Source organism: Hemiscyllium ocellatum, chromosome 33 (assembly GCF_020745735.1).
Source record: "Hemiscyllium ocellatum isolate sHemOce1 chromosome 33, sHemOce1.pat.X.cur, whole genome shotgun sequence".
NCBI lineage: Eukaryota > Metazoa > Chordata > Chondrichthyes > Orectolobiformes > Hemiscylliidae > Hemiscyllium > Hemiscyllium ocellatum.
In genome coordinates, this window is record NC_083433.1 from 27,401,662 (window position 1) to 27,425,458 (window position 23,797).

Below are 23,797 nucleotides of genomic sequence, written 5' to 3' on the forward strand. Positions count from 1 at the left end.
TTTCATTAATCTCCTGTCTTTTTATCTGTGAATGGATTTGCACAGTTCAGTGTGGACAGTATCTGCCTCTTCCCATTGAAGTTGCCCTTCCCTAAATCCAAAGTCTTGGCTATTTCACCATTTCTCCCTTTCAAGCATATTGTGCTCAGTCATATTTGGGATACTATTGGGTAAATATTCACGAGGTACTAACCTGTTCACTCATTCATAAAGCTGATATATGAACAAGAGTAGCTATTCACTCCTTCAAGTCGACTCCACCATTCATAATCATACAATAAAACACCATCCAGGACAAAGCAGCCCACATGACTGGACCACATCCACAACCATCCACTCACTCCACCACCAATGCTCAGTAACAGCAGTGTGTTCTATCTACAAGAAATTCACCAAAAGTCTTCAGATAGCACATTCCAACTCATGACCACTTCCATCCACAAGGACAAAGGCCGTAGATACTTGAGAACATCACCATGTGCAAGTTCCTCATCAAATATCTCACCACCCTGACTTGGAAATATATCACCGTTCCTCCACCGCCATTGGGTCAGAATCCTGGAATGGCCTCCACAAGGGTATTGTATGTCAACTCAAAGTGGGTGGACTGCAGTGGTTCAAGAAGGCAGCTCACCCCCACTTTCTCAAGGGCAAGGGATGGGCACTGGCTAGTCACCGACACTCAGCCCATGAATGAGGAATAAAAGAGATCATGGCTGATCTGATTTTAACTTCAGTTCTACATTTTTGCATATCCTTGATTAACTTTCACCCTTTTTGTCATCAAGAATGTATCTATGTCCATCTTCATATTTAAAGAATGCTACTTTGGAATTACCTTGCTCAAAGATGCACAGTCTTTAAATATTTTCACACACAAACCACTCACTAGAAAAATTGCCCCTCATGTTTTTAAATCTTTCTTCTGTCACCTTAAAAATATGCCCCTGGTCTTGAAATACCCCATCTAGAGAATAGACACCTCTCCATTCACCTTATCTATGCTTAGCATGATTGGTAAATCTCTATAAGGTCACCCCTCAAACTCCCCAGCTCCAGTGAAAAAAAGTCGCAGCCTCTCTCCATTACTCAAACCTCCAATTCCCAGCAACATTCTGGTAAATCTCTTCTGAACCAGTTTAATAATGTCCTCCTTATAACAGGGTGACCAGAATTCAGTACTCCAGAAGAGGCCTCACCAATGTCCTGTACAACCTCAACATGACATCCCAACTCCTGTATTCAAAGCCTGAGCAATAAAAACCAATCATTCTAATGTGATGCAAACTACAAAAAATTATGTACCTGAACCCCTAGGTCTCTCTCTATCTGGGAGTCTGCATACACATCCCGTTCCTGTCTTTCGATTTCTTAACTCTATCCGTGAAGTTTCCACTGGCTACTCTTGTTATAGAAGTAGTTTCACCTTTAATCATTCTGGCTGCGCCTCACTCTTGACCAGATATTGAAATCTGACATACTCAGTTACAAGTTTAACATGTTACACATTCTCTCAAATTGTGTCTTTAATTCATTCCATCCCCACACCTTATAGTCTGTGATTGTACAGAGGACGCCCTGGCCCCTTTGAACTCCTTTTCAATTTAGTCCCTTTTTGTTTTCCCTACACTTCCTCACCTTTGATAGTTTGAATTTTCCTTCAAGGGCTTTGCATGTGAATTATTCCGTTGGAAATATGGATGATTTACTGGTGGTGGTTAGTAGAATTTTTTAAAAATGCCATGGTTGATTTGGTCATGGGGAGAAAAACATTCAGTTGTGTGTAAGAATTCTTCTAGATATGAAAAGATAAAATACCCGGAGTTCTTGTGCAGTGGCAATGACCCTATCTCTCACCCAGGAGGCCTAGATTCAAGTCTTATCTGCATTAGAGGTTATTAATAGTATTTATGAATGGGTTGTTTAGAAAATATCTAAAGAATGCCCTTTTTCCGGGTGCAATTGTATGCAAATACTATCTCTCCCACCAGAGCAATCTACCCATTGACCACTTACAAACCTGACCTTGTGACAGTCATCCTATCTATCCTTCCCACCCAGATCCTGAACCCTGTCCCGGTGTCGCCTCGTCTTATCTATCCTTCCCACCCAGATCCTGAACCCTGTCCCGGTGTCGCCTCGTCTTATCTATCCTTCCCACCCAGATCCTGATCCCGGTGCTGGTGTCGCCCATCCCACTGATCCCTTCCATCCCAGTGCTGGCGAAGTGAAGTGGAATCCCTGTTTCCCACATGACTCCTTCACTGACACATCATCCTTGATTTGTTCATCCCTAAACCAATTTACTTTCCTCACTGGACTGCCATGTGAGATCTTGTCAAAACCTTGACCAAAGTCCACGTAGACAACATCCACCGCACTATCATCATCTACACACCTCTAGTCACCACTTTAAAAAAAAACTCAAATCAAACTCATAGAGATGATTTTCCCCTGACAAAACCTTGCTGACTATCCTTGGTTAATAATTGCCTCTCTAAATGGTGATAAATTCTGTCCCTCGGATTTTTCAAATACTTTGCTGACCACTGAGTTTGGCTCCCCCAGTCTCAAATAATAATGTCTTTGGTATCCTTCCTCTGTAAGATATTGTCTAATCACTCTGGCTTATCCAGCCATTTCTAATAAGCTCTTGTCAGTCAGTCAGTCTGGGAGGTGGAGAGGAATTCTACAGGGTGTGAAGAGTTGCTGGTGAGGATAAGGGATGGTTATCACTCAGAAGCGTTTTACGTTCAAAGGGGCTTTTTCACAACAAACTGAATGGAGCGGAATGAGGCTTTTATTGAGAAGAAAATCAATGAGAAGGCAGGAACAGTTAAATATAAATTAATCCTTTTGAAAAAACAGATAGGAACAGGGACTGTCAAAGTTATTAATTGAATACTCAAAATCACCAATATGTAAGTGAGCACTCAGTGTCCCTCCAGGGTGAAATCAGAACGCATAGCCCATCCCTGCATTTCTAATACTAACCCACCTATAGCCTGCGCATCCTTGGACATGATGGGCAATTTAGCATAGCCGGCCCATATTTGGGCAGTGGAAGGAAATTGGAGCATCCGGAGGAAATCCCACTCAATCAGGGGAAAATGTGCAAACTCCGCACAGGCAATCGCCCGAGGGTGGAATGGAACCCAGGACCCTCACACTGTGAGGCAGCAGTGTTAACCATTGAGCCACTATGCCACCCCAATTCAATTCACTTACCATCATTCGTACTCTATCTCTCACACTTACCCTCGTTCGCATACTGTCTCACATTTTCACTCTCCTATTTGTGGTCTGTTCACATTTGCTGATTGTCTCTCAAATACTCATATTCCTGGACACGCACACATAACCTCACCTGGTCACATCACACAAGGCTCATCAGTTACACTGCGGTGGGACTATCTTTGTCCTTTGTTGGTTGAGCAGATTTCAGTAAATCCAACCAACTTTCACAAGCTCCTTGGTTCTGATACAATTTTATTTCTTTCTCTCCAGCTGTGTATTGTGAGACATCACTGACAAATTCCACTAAATGGATTCTCTTTCACTCAAAACCATACCATTGCAGCCAGGGTTGGGTGTATCAATGTGAAACTGACCGACTGAAGACCGATGTCTGAGCGATCCAGAAGGAAGGCAAAGTGAGGACTGCAGATGCTGGAAATCAGAGTCTAGATTAGGGTGTACAAAGTGAAAAATCACACAACACCAGGTTCTCGTCCAACAGGTTTAATTGGAAGCACTAGCTTTCAGAGCAACACTCCTTCATCAGGTGGTAGTGGAGGGTTCAATCCTAAAGCACAGAATTTATAGTAAAAATTTAGTGTGAAGTAACTGAAATTATACATTGAAAAATTGATTGTCAAGCCTTTCATCTGTTAGAATATCATGTGTACATTACAAAACCTTTTTTTAAAAAGTTGCATTCCTAGGTTAGCTGTTAACAATGGTGATAGCTAGATAATATGTTGAAGGTGTTAGCCCCTGTGTTCTCTGTGAAACTATCACTGTATTCTAACAGATGAAAGGCTTAACAATCATTTTTTCAATGTATAATATCAGTTACATCACACTGTAAATTTTCATTATAAATTCTGTGTTAGGATCGAGCACTCCACTACCACCTGATGAAGGAGCGTTGCTCTGAAAGCTAGTGTGCTTCCAGTTAAACCTGTTGGACTATAACCTGGTGTTGTGTGATTTTTAACTTTGTACACCCCAGTCCAACACCGGCATCTCCAAATCTAGATTAGAGTGGTGCTGGAAAAACACAGCAGATCAGGCAGCATCCGAGCAGCAGGAAAATCGAAATTTCGGGCAAAAGCCCTTCATCAGGAATGAAGGCAGGGAGACTCTGGGGTGAAGAGGCCTCCCTGCCTTCAGTCCTGATGAAGGGCTTTTGCCCGAAATTTCGATTTTCCTGCTGCTCGGATACTGCCTGACCTGCTGTGCTTTTCCAGCACCACTCTGATTCAGAAGGAAGCAGAGGTGGGAGGGAGACAGAGAGAGAGAATTTGAGCTTGCGGCTACAATGGGAAAATAATGGGGATGAGGGGCAAATGAGAGGAAGTGTGAACAGGAGAGTGGGAAAGAGAAAGCGGGATAACGTGCAGGAGAAACAGAGAAAGTGGGAGCGGAAAGACGGGAAGAGGCGGAGGGGGTAAGAGGTGGGAGAGAGGGGGAACAAGACAGGGAAAGGCGATGAGGGAGGAAGGAGGCAGTAGAGAGGGCCAGGAAGGAAAAGGTAACAGGAAGACAATGGGCCAACGGCAGTGGGGACACGATTAAGGCCAGAATGAGAAATGAGTGAATGTGAAACAGAGATGGGGTGGGGGGGGGATAGGAAAGGGAAGGGTCTGAAAGGGAGCAGGAGAGGGAAGGGGGCACTGAGCACTCGGCTAATTGGACAGGCAGCCTCCACCCCCAGGAGAGCAGCACACCCCAATGGGAAGGTGAGTGAGGATTGAATGGAGGGCAGCGGGGTTTACCAGTGAATGGGAAAGTCCAGTTGAGAGTGAGAGGCTGAGTGATTGATCGGGTAGCAAGGAGCATGGGAGAGAAGCAGAAAACTGAGGGGCAGGTGAGAAGGGCGGAAGGGTTGGGTGAATGAGGGGAGCTGGCCTTTGTTCCTCCAGCCCTTTTCCTCGCATTGATTTATTTGCATCAGTCCCTGGCCGTGCCCGAAGTGGTCTTTTCTATTTTGCCTGAGCTTTTATTTATAAGCTGGTCTTTCTGTGTTGCTCGGAACGCTCTGTATCTCCGCTCCTTCCTCCTTCAGGCTCTCACACAGATCCCCTGTGCAGTCCTGCACCGTGTCGCTCTCCCCCAAGGCCAGCTCCTCCACTTGCTGCTGTCCTTTGCTGCTCTTGGGCTGCTCCTGTCTGAGGCAGAGATAGAACGCTCCGGACAGAAACACAGCCGACAGTATCAGCTCTGAGCCAGCCATATAGAAGATGAGCTGGTAATTGTTGAAAGCATCCACCAGGTGCCCTGTAAGAGGGACAGTCTGAGTTACAGCCCATTCCCTCACAGCTCACTGCCACAAGACCAGGAACTTTAGATTAGATTCCCCTACAGTATAGAAACAGGGCCTTTGGCCCAACAAGTCCGCACCGACCCTCCGAAGAGTAACCCATCCAGACACATTTCTCCCTAACTAATGCGCCTAACACTATGGGCAATTTAGCATGGCCAATTCACCTGACCTTCACATCTTTTGTGACTGTGGGAGGGAATCCACGCAGACACGGGGAGAATGTGCAAACTCCACACGGACAGTCACCCGAGGCTGGAATCAAACCTGGGACCCTGGTGCTGTGAGGCAGCAGTGCTAACCACTGAGACACCCTGCCACCCTGAACTTTGGGCAGAGTCAGGACATTGGGAGTCTCTTGAGATTCCCAGGTTTATCTTTTTCTCTCTTTTACTTGTTTTTCTTTTACTGTGGCCCCAGCCAGCACAGAGCCAGTGCTCGAAACTGAGGACACTCTAAATCTCCTGGTTATATATACTCTTTTTTTATAAACCATCCCCCCCCCCACGACCACCTAACTGCGGTAGTGCTGACATTTCCACTCCCAGGTGGACTCTGCCTGGGAGCTGGACCGAGAGACCTGCTCTCCTGGAGCCTAATTGGCTGTTAGTGAATCCACTGGCTCTGGCCCAATCACAGCACAGCATCCAAGTGTTGATGGTGCTGAGGCTGGTTGACAACCACAAGGCCATCCCAGAAATGGAGGTTATAAAATCAGACATATTTACAGAGGGGCCACGCTGGCTGGCCCCCTGGGATTGGTGGTGGGGGTGTGGGAGGGAAGCCTTCAGGTCTTTTGCACTCTCCACTCCGCTCCTATCCCAGCCAACAACCAGGAGGTTTTTTAGATGGAACTGGGGGGGGGTCCCCCCACACACACCAGGGCTCATCATGGCGCCACCAAAATGTAAGGAATTGCTCCAAGGAGCTCCTCTTTGGTACCTCTCGTTTCCAAGTTAGTTTTCTGTGGTCTTACAGGACCTGCCCAGTGTGCCTGTGGGCCCAGGGTGAATCCCTCCCACCCCCATTGGAGAGGAGTGGTATTCAGGGTGGGATTTTAGGAAGTGGTGGTAGGTGGATTGGACAATGGGAGTGTGAGGGCTCAAGTGTTTCGGGTGGACTATAGGAGCAAGGGCTTATTAGGCCTTGGAACATTGGCATTGGTGGTGCTGTTTGGAGTGGGCCTAGGATTTTTGGAGAGTGTGAGCATTGGGATTCTGGTTTTAGATGATGTGTTATCAGAAAGTGTGGATTTTTGGGGGGGGGGGGGGGGAGGGTGGGATTTGGTGCAGTAGGTATTGGATAATGGACATTAGGAGTTGGTCTATGTGCATGGGGCTTTGAGACAGTTATGGAATCTGGAGCACATGGGGTATTGGGCAGGGCATTGGGACATCATAAGACCACAAGACATAGGAACAAAAGTTAGACCATTCAGCCCATTGGGTCTGCTCTACCATTTAATCATGGCTGATAAGTTTCTCAACCTCATTCTCCCGCTTTCTCCTCGTAACCCTTGACCCCCTTGACAATCACGAACCTATCTATCTCCATCTTAAATATTCTCAGTGACCTGGCCTCCACAGCTTTCTGTGGCAGTGAATTCCACAGATTCCCCACTGTCTAGCTGAAGGAGTTTCTCCTTACCTCTGTTCTAAAGGGTCTCCCCTTTACTCTAAGGCTGTGCCCTCAGGTCCTAGTCTCTCCTACCAATGGCAACACCTTCCCAACATCCACTCTGTCCAGGCCATTCATATTCTGTAAGTTTCAGTTAGATCCCCCACTCACATCCTTTTAAATCCATTGGCTGTAAACCCAGGGTCCTCAAGCGATCTTCATATGTTAGGTTTTTCATTCCTGGAACCATTCTCATGAACCTCCTCTGAACACACTCCAGGGGCCAGTCCATCCTTCCTGAGATATGGGGCCCAAAACTGCACACAATACTCCAAATGCAGTCTGACCGGAGCCTTACAGAGCCTCAGAAGTACATTCCTGTTTTTATATTCAAGTCCTCTCAAAATAAATGCATCATTGCATTTGCCTTCCTAATGACTGACTCAACCTGCAAGTTTACCTCGAGAGAATCCTGGACTAGAACTCCCAAGTCACTTTACTCTTCAGAATTTTCTCCCCATCTAGAAGATAGCCCATACCTTTATCCTTCCCACCAAGGTGCATGAGCTCACACTTTCCCACATTACACTCCCATCTGCCACTTGTTTGCCCACTCTCCTAACCTAACCAAATCCACCTGCAGCCTCCCCACCTCCTCAATGCTATCTGTCCCTCCACCTACCCTTGTATCATCTACAGACTTAGCTAGAATGTACTCAATTCTTTCATCTGCATCGTTAATGTATAAAGTGAAAAGTTGTGGTCCCAACACTGAGCTTTCTAGAACACTACTGTTACTGGCTGCCACCCTGAGAAGGATCCTTTTATCTTCACTCTCTGCTAGACAGCCAAGCTTCTATCCATGCTAGCACCTTGTCTCTGACACCATGGGCCCTTATCTTACTCAGTAATCTGTGTGGCACCTTGTCAAATGCCTTCTTGAAGTCCAGGTAGATAACATCCATTGATTATTCTTGGTTTAATCCACTCCTTATTTCCTCAGAGAATTCTGGCAGATTTGTCAGGCATGACTACCCTTGATGAAACCATGCTGATTTTGCCCTATTTTACCATACACTTCCAAATATTCAGAAATCTCATCCTTCACGATGGATTCCAGCACCTTGCCCATGACCAACGTTAGGCTAATCGATCTGTAAATTTCTGTCTTTTGCCTTACTCCCTTTTTAAACAAGAGTGTCACGTTATTGATTTTCCAGTCCCCGGGACACTCCCTGATTCTAACGATTCCCGAAAGATCACCACTAACACTTCCACTATCTCTTCAGCTATCTCCCTGAGAACTCTGGGATTTAGTCCATCTGGTCCAGGGGACTTATCCACCTTCAGGCCATTCAGTTTATCTAACACCTTCATACTCAGCTCTGCCCCCTCACTCTCTTGAATGTTTAGATTGTTACTCGTGTCTTTCACCGTGAAGACTGACACAAAGTAATTATTCAGTTCTTCGGCCATTTCCATGTTCCCCACTACTATCTCTCCAGCGGCATTTTCCAGCAGTCCAATGTCCACTTTTGCCTCTATTTTGCCCTTTATATATCTGAAGAAACTCTTACAGTCTTCCTGTACATTACTGGCTAGCTTACCCTCATATTTCATCTTCTCCCTCCTTGTTTATTTTGTGATTTGGGGGTTTTGAAGACTAGTGGGGGGATGGGGACAGTGGCTGTGGGAGTGTTAGGTCAGTGTATCTGTGAATGGGCATTGAAATTGGTCGTGGAGAGAGTTAGGGGAAGGTTAATGAGTGATGAGTATTGGGGAGGGGGAGTGTGCAGAGTGGAGTATATCGGAGAACAGGATGTTGGGGACGGGGCTGTTGAGAGTGGGGTGTATCGGAGATCAAGGTGTTGGGGAGGGGGGTGTGGAGAGTGGGGTGTATCGGAGGCAGGGTGTTGGGGAGGGGGGGAGTGGGCAGTGGGGTGTGTTGAAGTGAAAGGTGTGTGGGCAGTGGGGTGTCTTGGGGGCAGGGTATTGGGGGTGGGGGTGCCGAGGGGGGTATCTAACCTGTCGAGGGGGGTATCTGACCTGCTGAGGGGGGTATCTGACCTGCCGAGGGGGGTATCTGACCTGCTGAGGGGGGTCCGATGAGAACAGCGAAGGCCTCAATGAGCAGCAGCAAGCCGATGGCACTGGGGAACTTCTGGGAGCCAACGATGTCCATGAGAACCTCGAACTGCAGAGCTCCCACCATCCCATAGGTCACCCCGAAGAAGACGCAGAAAGCCACCAACCCGCTGTAGGTGGCCGCTTTGGCGCTCAGGACATCGGTCAGTCCGTTACACAGCATGGAGAAACTGAAAAAGTAGGCGACTCGCGGCCGCACCAGATCCAGGCCAGCGACCACCCCACTCAGGGGCCGGGCGAAGATGTCAATGAAGCCAATGATGGAGAGCAGGAAGGCAGCCTCAGTGTCTGGGATCCCCATGTCTTTGGCGTAGTTAACGATCATGATTGGAGGCACAAAGAGGCCTAGGACCAGGATGAACTTGGAGATGGTGTAGATGACAAAGTCCCGGCTCCGGAATACGCTGAAATCCAGGAGCTTCTGGCTTTTTTTGTTCGCTCCTGACTTCCTGCTGCCGAACTTGGTGCTGTTTCTGGTCACGACCTGTTGGGAATTCTCCAGCTCCAGGCCAGTGACCTCGGCGTTGGTGGTGGGGAGCATCTCCTTGGCTTCAGGCTGGTCTTTGCCGCTCTGCCTCAGACTCTCGAGAGGCCTCATGACAGCTCCGCACGTGCAGCAGTTGAGTAACAGACCCCCCATGATGAGGAAGCCCCCTCTCCAGCCGTAATAATCCAGCAGGACCTGGCCGAATGGGGAGAGGGCACTGAGGAACACCGGGCTCCCCGCTGCTGCTAGCCCATTGGCCAATGGCCTCTTCTTATCAAAGTACCTGCCCAGCATTATGAGCGATGGCTGGAAGTTCAGAGCGAGTCCAAGACCTGGAGGAGACAGAGGCAGTTTCTCACCTGAAAGATGATGAATCTGTTTGAAGGTTTGAGACTCCGTGTGTAAGGTCAGGGCTGGGTTTCAAGAGGGTGACCCAGACATTAGAGGTTTGAAGACTTTGTCCAATATCAGCTGAGACATTGTCATTTCTCTGGGTTCGACAAACAACATTTTTAACTATACAAAAGACATTCCGGACAATCAAACTATTCAGTGAGAATAAAGTATTTTAATTGTGAAACTAGTCTGTGGAATTCCCGTCCCCCCACCCCCCTGGAAGAGAAGTGCAGGTTTAGGTGGGATCTGATTTGGTTTGAATGGGGTAAGGGTGTGGCTGGCTCGGCCAGCATTTATTACCCATCCCCAATGTGGAGTCACACATCAGCCACATCACGGTGGGTCTGGAGTTAGATGTAGGCAAATCAGGGAAGGATGGCAGATAGCCTTCTCAAAAGGACATTAGGGAACACAGTGGACTTTTCTGACAGTAGTTTCATGGTCATCATGAGAATCTTAACACCAGATTTTTATCAAATTTAAATTCCATCATTTGACATGGCAGGATTCAAACCTGAAAGATCCAGTACATTACCTGGCTCTCCAGTGCATTACCTGGGACTGCAGTACATTACCTGGCTCTCCAGTACATTACCTGGGACGCCAGTACATTACCTGGCTCTCCAGTACATTACCTGGGACGCCAGTACATTACCTGGCTCTCCAGTACATTACCTGGGACTGCAGTACATTACTTGGCTCTCCAGTACATTACCTGGGACGCCAGTACATTACCTGGCTCTCCAGTACATTGCCTGGGACGCCAGTACATTACCTGGCTCTCCAGTACATTACCTGGGACGCCAGTACATTACCTGTGTCGCCAGTAGATTACCTGCGACGTCAGTGCATTACCTGGCTCTCTAGTACATTACCTCAGTCTCCAGTACAGTGCTGAAATATGTGTTGCTGGAAAAGCGCAGCAGGTCAGGCAGCATCCAAGGAGCAGGAGTATCGATGTTTCAGGCATAAGCCCTTCTTCAGGAACATTGCCTGGCTTTCCTGTGCATTACCTGACTCTCCAGTACATTACCTAACTCTGCAGTACATTATCTGGCTCTCCAGTACATTACCTGGCTCTCCGGTACATTACTTGTGTCTCTGGTACATTACCTGGGTCTCCGGTACATTACCTGGGTCTCCAATACATTACCTGACTCTCCAGTACATTACCTGGGTCTCCAGTACATTACCTGGCTCTCCAGTACATAACCTGTGTCTCCAGTATATTACCTGGGTCTCCAGTACAATACCTGACTCTCCAGTACATTACCTGGCTCTCCAGTACATTACCTGGGTCTCCGGTACATTACCTGACTCTCTGGTACATTACCTGGGTCTCCGGTCCATTACCTGACTCTCTGGTACATTACCTGGGTCTCCGGTACATTACCTGGATCACCAGTAAATTAGGTAAAAACAATGACTGCAGATGCTGGAAACCAGATTCTGGATCAGTGGTGCTGGAAGAGCACAACAGTTCAGGCAGCATCCGAGGAGCAGAAAAATCAACGTTTCGGGATGTCGGTTTTGCTGCTTCTCGGATGCTGCCTGAACTGCTGTGCTTTCCAGTACATTACCTGTGTCTCCAGTACATTACCTGGCTCTCCGGTACATTAGTAAAAAGTGAGGTCTGCAGATGCTGGAGATCAGAGCTGAAAATGTGTTGCTGTTTAAAGCACAGCAGGTCAGGCAGCATCCAAGGAACAGGAAATTCAACGTTTCGGGCCGAGCCCTTCATCAGGAACATTACCTGACTCTCCAGTACATTACCTGGCTCTCCAGTAATTACCTGGCTCCCCATAACAGTACCTGGCTCTCCATAACATTACCTGACTCTCCAGTACATTATCTGACTCTCCAGTACATTACCTGGCTCTCCAGCACATTACATGGGACTCCAGTACATTACCTGACTCTCCGGTACATTACCTGGCACTCCATAACATTACCTGGCTCTCCAGTAATTACCTGGCTCTCCATAACATTACCTGCCTCTTCAGTACATTATCTGACTCTCCAGTACATTACCTGACTCTCCAGTACATTACCTGGCTCTCCAGTACATTACCTGGGACTCCGGTACATTACCTGACTCTCCAGTACATTACCTGGCTCTCCAGAACATTACCTGGGACTCCAGCACATTACATGGAACTCCAGTACATTACCTGACTCTCCAGTACATTACCTGGGTCTCCAGTACATTACCTGGCTCTCCAGCACATTACATGGGACTCCAGTACATTACCTGACTCTCCGGTACATTACCTGGCACTCCATAACATTACCTGGCTCTCCAGTAATTACCTGGCTCTCCATAACATTACCTGCCTCTTCAGTACATTATCTGACTCTCCAGTACATTACCTGACTCTCCAGTACATTACCTGGCTCTCCAATACATTACCTGGCTCTCCGGTACATTACCTGGCTCTCCAGTACATTACCTGGGACTCCGGTACATTACCTGACTCTCCAGTACATTACCTGGGTCTCCAGAACATTACCTGGGACTCCAGCACATTACATGGAACTCCTGTACATTACCTGACTCTCCAGTACATTACCTGACTCCCCAGTACATTACCTGGGACTCCGGTACAATACCTTACTCTCCAATACATTACCTGACTCTCCAGTACATTGGCTGACTCTCCAGTACATTACCTGGGTCTCCAGTACATTACCTGGTCTCCGTTACATTACCTGGCTCTCCAGCACATTACCTCCATCTCCGGTACAATACCTGACTCTCCAGTACATTATCTGGTTCTCCGGTACATTACCTGGTTCTCCAGTACATTACCTGACTCTCCAGTACAATACCTGGGTCTCCAGTACATTACCTGACTCTCCAGTACATTACCTGGGTCTCCAGTACATTACCTGGCTCTCCGGTACATTATCTGACTCTCCAGTACATTACCTGGCTCTCCAGTACATTACCTGGGTCTCCAGTACATTACCTGGGTCTCCGGTACATTACCTGGCTCTCCGGTACATTGCCTGACTCTCCAGTACATTACCTGGGTCTCCGGTACATTACCTGGCTCTCCGGTACATTACCTGGCTCTCCAGTACATTACCTGGCTCTCCGGTACATTACCTGGCTCTCCAGTACATTACCTGGGTCTCCAGTACATTACCTGGTTCTCCAGTACATTACCAGGGTCTCCGGTACATTACCTGGGACTGCAGTACATTACCTGACTCCCCAGTACATTACCTGGGACTCCGGTACAATACCTTACTCTCCAATACATTACCTGACTCTCCAGTACATTGCCTGGGTCTCCAGTACATTACCTGGTCTCCGTTACATTACCTGGCTCTCCAGCACATTACCTCCATCTCAGGTACAACACCTGACTCTCCAGTACAATACCTGGGTCTCCAGTACATTACCTGGCTCTCCAGTACATTACCTGGCTCTCCGGTACATTATCTGACTCTCCAGTACATTACCTGGCTCTCCAGTACATTACCTGGGTCTCCGGTACATTACCTGACTCTCCAGTACTTTACCTGGCTCTCCAGTACATTACCTGGGTCTCCGGTACATTACCTGGGTCTCCGGTACATTACCTGACTCTCCAGTACATTACCTGGCTCTCCAGTACATTACCTGGGTCTCCAATACATTACCTGGGTCTCCGGTACATTACCTGGGTCTCCAGTACATTACCTGGGTCTCCAGTACATTACCTGACTCTCCAGTACATTACCTGGGTCTCCAGTACATTACCTGGATCTCCAGTACATTACCTGGGTCTCCAGTACAATACTTGGGTCTCCAGAACTTACCTGACTCTCCAGTACATTACCTGGGTCTCCGGTACATTACCTGGTTCTCCAGTACATTACCTGGGTCTCCGGTACATTACCAGGGTCTCCAGTACATTACCTGGGTCTCCAGTACATTACCTGGGTCTCCAGTACATTACCTGACTCTCCAGTACATTACCTGGGTCTCCAGTACATTACCTGGGTCTCCAGTACAATACTTGGGTCTCCAGAACATTACCTGACTCTCCAGTACATTACCTGGATCTCCGGTACATTACCTGGGTCTCCAGTACATTACCTGGGTCTCCGGTACATTACCTGGTTCTCCGGTACATTACCTGACTCTCCAGTACATTACCTGGGTCTCCGGTACAATACTTGGGTCTCCAGAACATTACCTGACTCTCCAGTACATTACCTGACTCTCCAGTACATTACCTGGCTCTCCAATACAATACCTGGGACTCCAGTACATTACCTGGGTCTCCAGTACATTACCTGGGTCTCCAATACATTACCTGACTCTCCAGTACATTACCTGGGTCTCCGGTACATTACCTGGTTCTCCAGTACATTACCTGGGTCTCCGGTACATTACCTGGTTCTCCGGTACATTACCTGGCTCTCCAGTACAATACCTGGGTCTCCAGTACATTACCTGACTCTCCAGTACATTACCTAGGTCTCCAGTACATTACCTGGCTCTCCGGTACATTATCTGACTCTCCAGTACATTACCTGGCTCTCCAGTACATTACCTGGGTCTCCAGTACATTACCTGACTCTCCAGTACATTACCTGGGTCTCCGGTACAATACTTGGGTCTCCAGAACATTACCTGACTCTCCAGTACATTACCTGACTCTCCAGTACATTACCTGGCTCTCCAATACAATACCTGGGACTCCAGTACATTACCTGGGTCTCCAGTACATTACCTGGGTCTCCGGTACATTACCTGGTTCTCCAGTACATTACCTGGGTCTCCGGTACATTACCTGGTTCTCCGGTACATTACCTGGCTCTCCAGTACAATACCTGGGTCTCCAGTACATTACCTGACTCTCCAGTACATTACCTAGGTCTCCAGTACATTACCTGGCTCTCCGGTACATTATCTGACTCTCCAGTACATTACCTGGCTCTCCAGTACATTACCTGGGTCTCCAGTACATTACCTGACTCTCCAGTACATTACCTGGGTCTCCGGTACATTACCTGGTTCTCCAGTACATTACCTGGGTCTCCGGTACATTACCTGGTTCTCCGGTACATTACCTGACTCTCCAGTACAATACCTGGGTCTCCAGTACATTACCTGACTCTCCAGTACATTACCTGGGTCTCCAGTACATTACCTGGCTCTCCGGTACATTATCTGACTCTCCAGTACATTACCTGGCTCTCCAGTACATTACCTGGGTCTCCGGTACATTACCTGACTCTCCAGTACATTACCTGGGTCTCCGGTACATTACCTGGCTCTCCGGTACATTGCCTGACTCTCCAGTACATTACCTGGCTCTCCGGTACATTATCTGACTCTCCAGTACATTACCTGACTCTCCAATACATTACCTGGGTCTCCGGTACATTACCTGACTCTCCAGTACATTACCTGGGTCTCTAGTACATTACCTGACTCTCCAGTACATTGCCTGACTCTCCAGTACATTACCTGGGTCTCCAGTACATTACCTGGGTCTCCAGTACATTACCTGGCTCTCCGGTACATTACCTGGCTCTCCGGTACATTGCCTGACTCTCCAGTACATTACCTGGGTCTCCAGTACATTACCTGGCTCTCCAGTACATTACCTGGGCCTCCGGTACATTACCTGGCTCTCCAGTACATTACCTGGCTCTCCGGTCCATTACCTGACTCTCCTGTACATTACCTGGATCTCCAGTAAATTAGGTAAAAGCAATGACTGCAGATGCTGGAAACCAGATTCTGGATCAGTGGTGCTGGAAGAGCGCAGCAGTTCAGGCAGCATCCGAGGAGCAGAAAAATCGAACTTTTCGGGCTGTGGGTTTTGCTGCTCCTCGGATGCTGCCTGAACTGCTGTGCTTTCCAGTACATTACCTGTGTCTCCAGCACATTACCTGGCTCTCCGGTACATTACCTGGCTCTCCGGTACATTACCTGGGTCTCCAGTACAATACTTGGGTCTCCAGAACATTACCTGACTCTCCAGTACATTACCTGGGTCTCCGGTACATTACCTGGGTCTCCAGTACATTACCTGGGTCTCCAGTACATTACCTGGGTCTCCGGTACATTACCTGACTCTCCAGTACATTACCTGGGTCTCCAGTACAATACTTGGGTCTCCAGAACATTACCTGACTCTCCAGTACATTACCTGGGTCTCCGGTACATTACCTGACTCTCCAGTACATTACCTGGGTCTCCGGTACATTACCTGGTTCTCCGGTACATTACCTGACTCTCCAGTACATTACCTGGGTCTCCAGTACAATACTTGGGTCTCCAGAACATTACCTGACTCTCCAGTACATTACCTGGGTCTCCGGTACATTACCTGACTCTCCAGTACATTACCTGGGTCTCCAGTACATTACCTGACTCTCCAGTACATTACCTGACTCTCCAGTACATTACCTGGCTCTCCAGTACAATACCTGGGTCTCCAGTACATTACCTGACTCTCCAGTACATTACCTGGGTCTCCGGTACATTACCTGGTTCTCCGGTACATTACCTGACTCTCCAGTACATTACCTGACTCTCCAGTACATTACCTGGGTCTCCGGTACATTGCCTGACTCTCCAGTACATTACCTGGGTCTCCGGTACATTACCTGACTCTCCAGTACATTACCTGGCTCTCCAGTACATTACCTGGGTCTCCAGTACATTACCTGTGTCTCCAGTACATTACCTGGCTCTCCAGTACATTACCTGGGTCTCCAGTACATTACCTGACTCTCCGGTACATTACCTGACTCTCCAGTACATTGCCTGACTCTCCGGTACATTATCTGGCTCTCCAGTACATTACCTGGGTCTCCGGTACATTACCTGGGTCTCCAGTACATTACCTGGGTCTCCGGTACATTATCTGACTCTCCAGTACATTACCTGGCTCTCCAGTACATTACCTGGGTCTCCGGTACATTACCTGGGTCTCCAATACATTACCTGACTCTCCAGTACATTGCCTGACTCTCCAGTACATTACCTGGGTCTCCAGTACATTACCTGGCTCTCCAGTACATTACCTGGGTCTCCAGTACATTACCTGGCTCTCCGGTACATTACCTGACTCTCCATTACATTACCTGGCTCTCCAGTACATTACCTGGGTCTCCAGTACATTACCTGGCTCTCCAGTACATTACCTGGGTCTCCGGTACATTACCTGACTCTCCAGTACATTACTTGGGTCTCCGGTACATTACCTGACTCTCCAGTACATTACCTGGGTCTCTGGTACATTACCTGACTCTCCAGTACATTACCTGGGTCTCCGGTACATTACCTGACTCTCCAGTACATTACCTGACTCTCCGGTACTTTCCCTGACTCTCCAGTACATTGCCTGGGTCTCCGGTACATTATCTGGCTCTCCAGTACATTACCTGCGTCTCCGGTACACTGCTTGGGCCTTTGGATTAATAGCCTAGAGATAATACCACCAGGTCATCTCCTCTCCTTGCTTGATAGCATTGTCCAGAGGCTGGAGGAGCAACGATTACATTATGAAGTTGTGTTAGACCAAACAAAGGCTGTCTCTTTGAGTTTCCCAGACAGCAGTGGGAGATTGGGATCTGCCTCATACTCACAAGACAGCAGTTCTCTGAATTCTTCAAATGGGCACGAGGTGCATGTTTCTGTCAGGGATGGATCCTGTCTTTTCCATGTAGGTGGGTCCTTCAAGGAATTGGGATTAATGATCTTCTAGGCTGCTTTCCTGTGCCCTGATTGGCCACAAAGTAATCTGTCCCATTGGCCAGCTGTTTAGCATAGAATCTCTACAGTGTGGAAAATGGCCCTTTGGCCCAACAATTCCACACTGACCCTCTGAAGAGGATCCCACCCAGACCCATTACCCTATCCTATCACCCTGCATTTCTCATGACTAATCCACCTAACCTACACATCCCTGAATGCTATGAGCAATTTAGCATGGCCAATTCACCTAATCTGCACATCTTTTGGACTCTCAGAGAGGAGGGTGGGGGAAGGTAGCAAAGAGTAGCGGGGGAGATCGTGCCTTATCAACTTAATAGAGTTCTCCAAGGAAGTGACCAAGTTGATAGATGAAGGAAGGGCTGTTGATATCATATACATGGACTTTAGTAAGGCGTTTGATAAAGTTCCCCATGGTAGACTAATGGAGAAAGTGAAGTCACATGGTGTGCAGGGTGTTAGTTAGGTGGATAAAGAACTGGTTGAGCAACAGGAGACAGAGTAGTAGTTGAAGGGAGTTTCTCGAAATGGAGAAAGGTGACCAGTGGTGTTCCACAGGGGTCAGTGCTGGAGCCTCTGTTGTTTGTGATATACATAAATGATCTAGAAGAGGGCACTGTTGGTATGATCAGCAAGTTTGCAAATGACACGAAGATTGGTGGAGTAGCAGAAAGCATAAGGGACTGTCAGAGAATACAGGAGGACATAGATAGACTGGAGAGTTGGGTGGAAAAGTGGCAGATGGCTTTCAATCCAGACAAATGTGAGGTGATGCATTTAGGCAAGTCTAATTCTAGAGCGAATTATACAATGAATGGAAGAGCCTTGGGAAAAGTTGATGAGCAGAGAGATCTGGGAGTGCAGGTCCATTGTACCCTGAAGGTTGCTGCACAAGTGGATAGAGTGGTCAAGAAGGCATATAGTATGCTTGCCTTCATTGGACGGAATATTGAGTATAAGAGCTGGCAGGTCATGTTAACATTGTACAAGACATTGGCTCGGCCACATTTAAAATACTGTGTACAGTTCTGGTCGCCACATTACCAAAAGGATGTGGACACTTTGGAGAGGGTGCAGAGAAGGTTTACGAGGATGTTGCCTGGTATGGAAGGTGCTGGCTATGAAGAGAGGTTGAGTAGGTTAGTTTTATTTTCATTTAGAAAAAAGGAGATTGAGGGGGGACCTGATTGAGGTTTACAAAATTATGAAGGGTATAGACGGGGTGGATAGAGACAAGCTTTTTCCCAGGATGAAGGATTCAATAACGAGAGGTCACGCTTTCAAGGTGAGAGGTGGAAAGTTTAAGGGGGATACACGCGTTAAGTACTTTACACAGAGGGGGGTGGGTGTTTGGAATGCATTGCCAGCAGAGATGGTAGAGGCAGGCATGGTAGATTCATTTAAGATGCGTCTGGACAGGTGCATGAGTGGGTGGGGAGCAGAGGGATACAAATGCTTAGGAATTGACCGACAAGTTTAGGCAGTACATTTGGATCGGCTCAGGCTTGAAGGGCCGAAGGGCCTGTTTCTGGGCTGTACATTTTCTTTGTCATTATTGGTCAATTCAGCCTCCATCCTGTTGGTGATTGAAGGAAAAACAGAGTGAGGAAGAGAGACTAGAGGAGAGAGAGAGAAGGACCAGGAGGAAGAGGGGGAAAGATTAAAGGATAGGATGAGGGAGAAATAATTTGGGAAGAGGAAATAAAGATTAAAACAGAAATCTCCATTGATAAAATGCCTTTAATAGAGTAACTGACCCGATGGATATTAGGGAGAAAGAGGAGATGCCAAGGATAGATCTGCAAGTGGCTCTCGATCCCAGTTGGATGAGAATGGAGGCAGTACCCTGCACCCTCGGAACAATCCTTTCCCCCCTCCCCAGATCCTGAGAAGGCAGGTCAGAGAGAGAGAGAGAGAGACCTGGGAAGGATCCCAATCCCAGTGGCACACGGAAGGATTCGAACATGGATTAAGGAGAAGACAGTGCACTGGAGGAGGTTGGAGAGAAGTGTAGGATGTTGCTGGTAAGTTTGCAGTTTGCCAAGGGTATGGGGGTAAAGGAGAGATGAGCTAGTGATGGGTTTGAAAGAACATTTGCAGAGAAGACCTGGGTTCCGAACAGTGAACTGTATCCCCAGGAACATCGACAAGCCCTTGGCTAACTCTGGGGGACACAGATCTCCAGCTCCAGTGAGTCAACCAAGCTGCAGTGTTGCTTACCCCGATGAACGTTTGTCAGAGTCGAGGGTTCGATCATTTTCATCAATACCTCACAGTGTGGAAACAGGCCATTCAGCCCAACAAGTCCACACTGATCCACCAGAGGACACTCCACCCAGACCCCATCCCCTTACCCATTGCTAGGACACCTAATCTCCACAGCCCTTAACACTATGGGCAATCCACCCTAACCCGCACATCTTTGGACTGTGGGAGTTAACCAGAGCACCCGGAGGAAACCCACACAGACACGGGGAGAATGTGCAAACTCCACACAGACAGTCGCCCGAGGCTGGAATCGAACCATGCTTTTGATGAATCTATTAAATAGAAGAGCCATTTCAGGGAGCTGACGGTTACCAATGGCATCATGCTGGGCTGATGGAAGTCAGGTACCTGTTAGGACCCCAGCAGTCAGGTACAGCTGGGTGATGTTCACAGAAAAGGACGCAAGAATCATTCCAGATGAAGCCAGTAAACCGCCGACCAACATCACAGGCCGGCAGCTGAAACGATTCACCACAATACTGCACAAGGGCCCTGTGTCAGAGACAGACAGAGAGAGAGAGACACACACACACACTCAGTGCCTTCTCCGCCAGCAACCAACCCCACACACACAACAGTCCTGACTCACCATCACTGGGAAAAACACGTCAAGTCTTCGTGGCAAACACCCCCACCCAGTGGAGATACCTGGCAGTGCGGTTAAAAAGATGGAAGTTGAGGGGGGTTTTAAGACAGGAGCTGTTTCTGGCACTTTCCCAGTAAGTCAGCCTCCTCCCACAGCTCTCTCTCTTCTTTCTAAAAAAGCTTAGTCGTTATTTTAAAGAACCTCAATTAATTCCTTCCTTAATCTTTTCTGTTCTAAAGAGAATCATCCCAACCTCTCCCCTTCCCACAATGTCTCACTCCAATGAATCTCCTCCTGCCCTTCCTCGACATCCTTCCTGCCGAGTGAGCCCCTGCAAATGTCTGGCTGTCTCTGGCTTAGGGAACCATTCCGAGCGAGTTATGTGTCTCCAGTGACCTTTGCCCAGGGGGTTCCTGGTTCCTCTCCCCATGCCAATGGCCGGATTTAACTTCTAGGATCACCGCCTCAGGAATTGGAGATGGAGATCATGGACACAGGGTAAGGAATCCCCTGGGTGCCAACTCCTGCAGTCCATCAGCTCCAGCAGGGAACGCCCCATCAGTGAGGCTGGTCATCACACCCAAACGGGTCAGCCATTGCCCCAAACACTATCTCCAACCATCACCCTCCATACCCACCATCACCCTCCATACACACCATCACCCTCCATACCCACCACCATCACCCTCCATACCCACCATCACCCTCCATACCCCCCATCACCCTCCAAACCTAACCATCACCCTCCATACCCAACCATCACCCTCCATACCCAACCATCACCCTCCATACACACCATCACCCTCCATACCCAACCATCACTCATACCCAACCATCACCCTCATACCCAACATCATCGTCCATACCCACCATCACCCTCCATACCCAACCATCACCCTCCATACCCAACTATCACCCTCCATACCCACCATCACTCTCCATACACACCATCACCCTCCATACCCACCACCATCACCCTCCATACCCACCATCACCCTCCAAACCCAACCATCACCCTCCATACCCACCATCACCCTCCATACCCACCATCACCCTCATACCCAACCATCACCCTCCATACCCACCATCACCCTCATACCCAACCATCACCCTCCATACACACCATCACCCTCCATACACACCATCACCCTCCATACCCACCATCACCCTCCATACACACCATCACCCTCCATACCCACCACCATCACCCTCCATACCCAACATCACCCTCCATACCCACCATCACCCTCCAAACCCAACCATCACCCTCCATACACACCATCACCCTCCATACCCAACCATCACTCATACCCAACCATCACCCTCATACCCAACATCATCGTCCATACCCACCATCACCCTCCAAACCCAACCATCACCCTCCATACCCAACCATCACCCTCCATACCCACCATCACTCTCCATACACACCATCACCCTCCATACCCACCACCATCACCCTCCATACCCACCATCACCCTCCAAACCCAACCATCACCCTCCATACACAACCATCACCCTCCATACCCACCATCACCCTCCATTCCAACCATCACCCTCCATACCCAACCATCACCCTCCATACCCAACTATCACCCTCCAAACCCAACCATCACCCTCCATACACACCATCACCCTCCATACACACCATCACCCTCCATACCCAACCATCACCCTCCATACCCAACCATCACCCTCCATACCCACCATCACCCTCCAAACCCAATCATCACTCTCATACCCAACCATCACCCTCCATACCCACCATCACCCTCTAAACCCAATCATCACCCTCCATACCCAACCATCACCCTCTATACTCAACCCACCCCCCACACCCAACCATCACCAACCATACTCAACCACTACCCCTCACGCCCAACCCATCTCCATACCTAACCATCACCCCTCGATACACCCAATCATCACTGCCCACACCCAACCCACCCCCCCCACACCCAACCATCACACCCCCATGGTCAACTATCACACCCCACACCCAACCATCACCCCCTTGCCCAACCATTACCCCTTCATACACCCAACCATCACACCCCCATGGCCAACTATCACACCCCACACCCAACCATCACCCCCTTGCCCAACCATCACCCCTCCACACACCCAACCATCACCTCTCTATGCCTAACCATCACCCCACCACACCCAACCATCACCCCACCACACCCAACCTCACCCCCCCATGCCCAACTTACACCCCCACGCCCAACCCCACCCACACCCAACCATCACCCCCACACCCAAGCGCATTCCAAACCCCCTTCCACCCTCTCCACTCCCTTCCAGCCCCTCCACTCTCTGCCTCCTCCACCCTCCCCTTCCTATACTCTCCACTCCCCATAATTCTCTGACCCCATTGTCCTCTGTGACCTGTTGCCTCTCCGTCAGTGGTTTGAACGCCCCCCTGTAGGGTTGGAGGATAAAGCCGGGATCCGATCCTGTCTCAGACTGGGTGGTTACCTGTGCCGTAGAGCATGGCCAGGATAATGGAGGAAATCCAGGCAGTGTCACTGTATCCAATGTGGAACTCGTGCATCAGTTGCTTGAAGTAAACACTGACAGCTTTCGGGAAGGCGTAGGAGAATCCAGTGATCACAAAGCAGCCAATCAGCACCATCCAGCCCCAACCCCCATCAGGGGCTTCTTTGCTGGGACACCCTCCTGGCTTCGAGTGGCCCATCAGGAAAACCCAGTCTGAAAACTAAACACACCACAGCAGGAACATTACCGAGGGGAGGAGGTGGGGGGGAGACCGAGACACGGTCAGAGACCCCCAACCACCATGACTGCCCGACCACATCAACTCTGACCCACACTGACACACCCTAACCCACAGAGATACACACTGACCCACACTGACATACCTGGACCCACAGAGATACCCCTGACCCACAGAGATAACCCTGACACACTGACACACAGCGATACACACTGACCCACACTGACACACTTGGACCCACAGAGATACTCCTGACCCACAGAGATAACCCTGACACACCCTGACCC

General features: G+C 48.7%; 1 protein-coding gene across 1 annotated transcript; it reads right to left on the bottom strand.

Annotated features, from left to right (window-relative positions):
• Positions 1–5,224: 5,224 nt before the first annotated feature.
• On the bottom strand, positions 5,225–23,471 carry slc16a8 (solute carrier family 16 member 8). Its single transcript, XM_060849245.1, has 4 exons — positions 23,252–23,471; positions 20,533–20,676; positions 9,251–10,126; positions 5,225–5,502 (listed from the first exon to the last, which is right to left on the bottom strand). The coding sequence occupies exons 1-4, from the start codon at positions 23,469–23,471 to the stop codon at positions 5,225–5,227; spliced, it is 1,518 nt and encodes a 505-aa protein (XP_060705228.1).
• Positions 23,472–23,797: the final 326 nt, after the last annotated feature.

Coding starts and splice junctions, on each gene's coding strand:
- slc16a8 (XM_060849245.1), bottom strand. CDS start 23,471: ATGGGCCACTCGAAGCCAGGAGGGTGTCCCAGCAAAGAAGCCCCTGAT. Junction 10,127..20,532: donor GACTGCTGGGGTCCTAACAG/GTACCTGACTTC, acceptor TGTCTCCTCCAG/GTCTTGGACTCGCTCTGAAC. Junction 5,503..9,250: donor CATCGGACCCCCCTCAGCAG/GTCAGATACCCC, acceptor TCCCTCTTACAG/GGCACCTGGTGGATGCTTTC.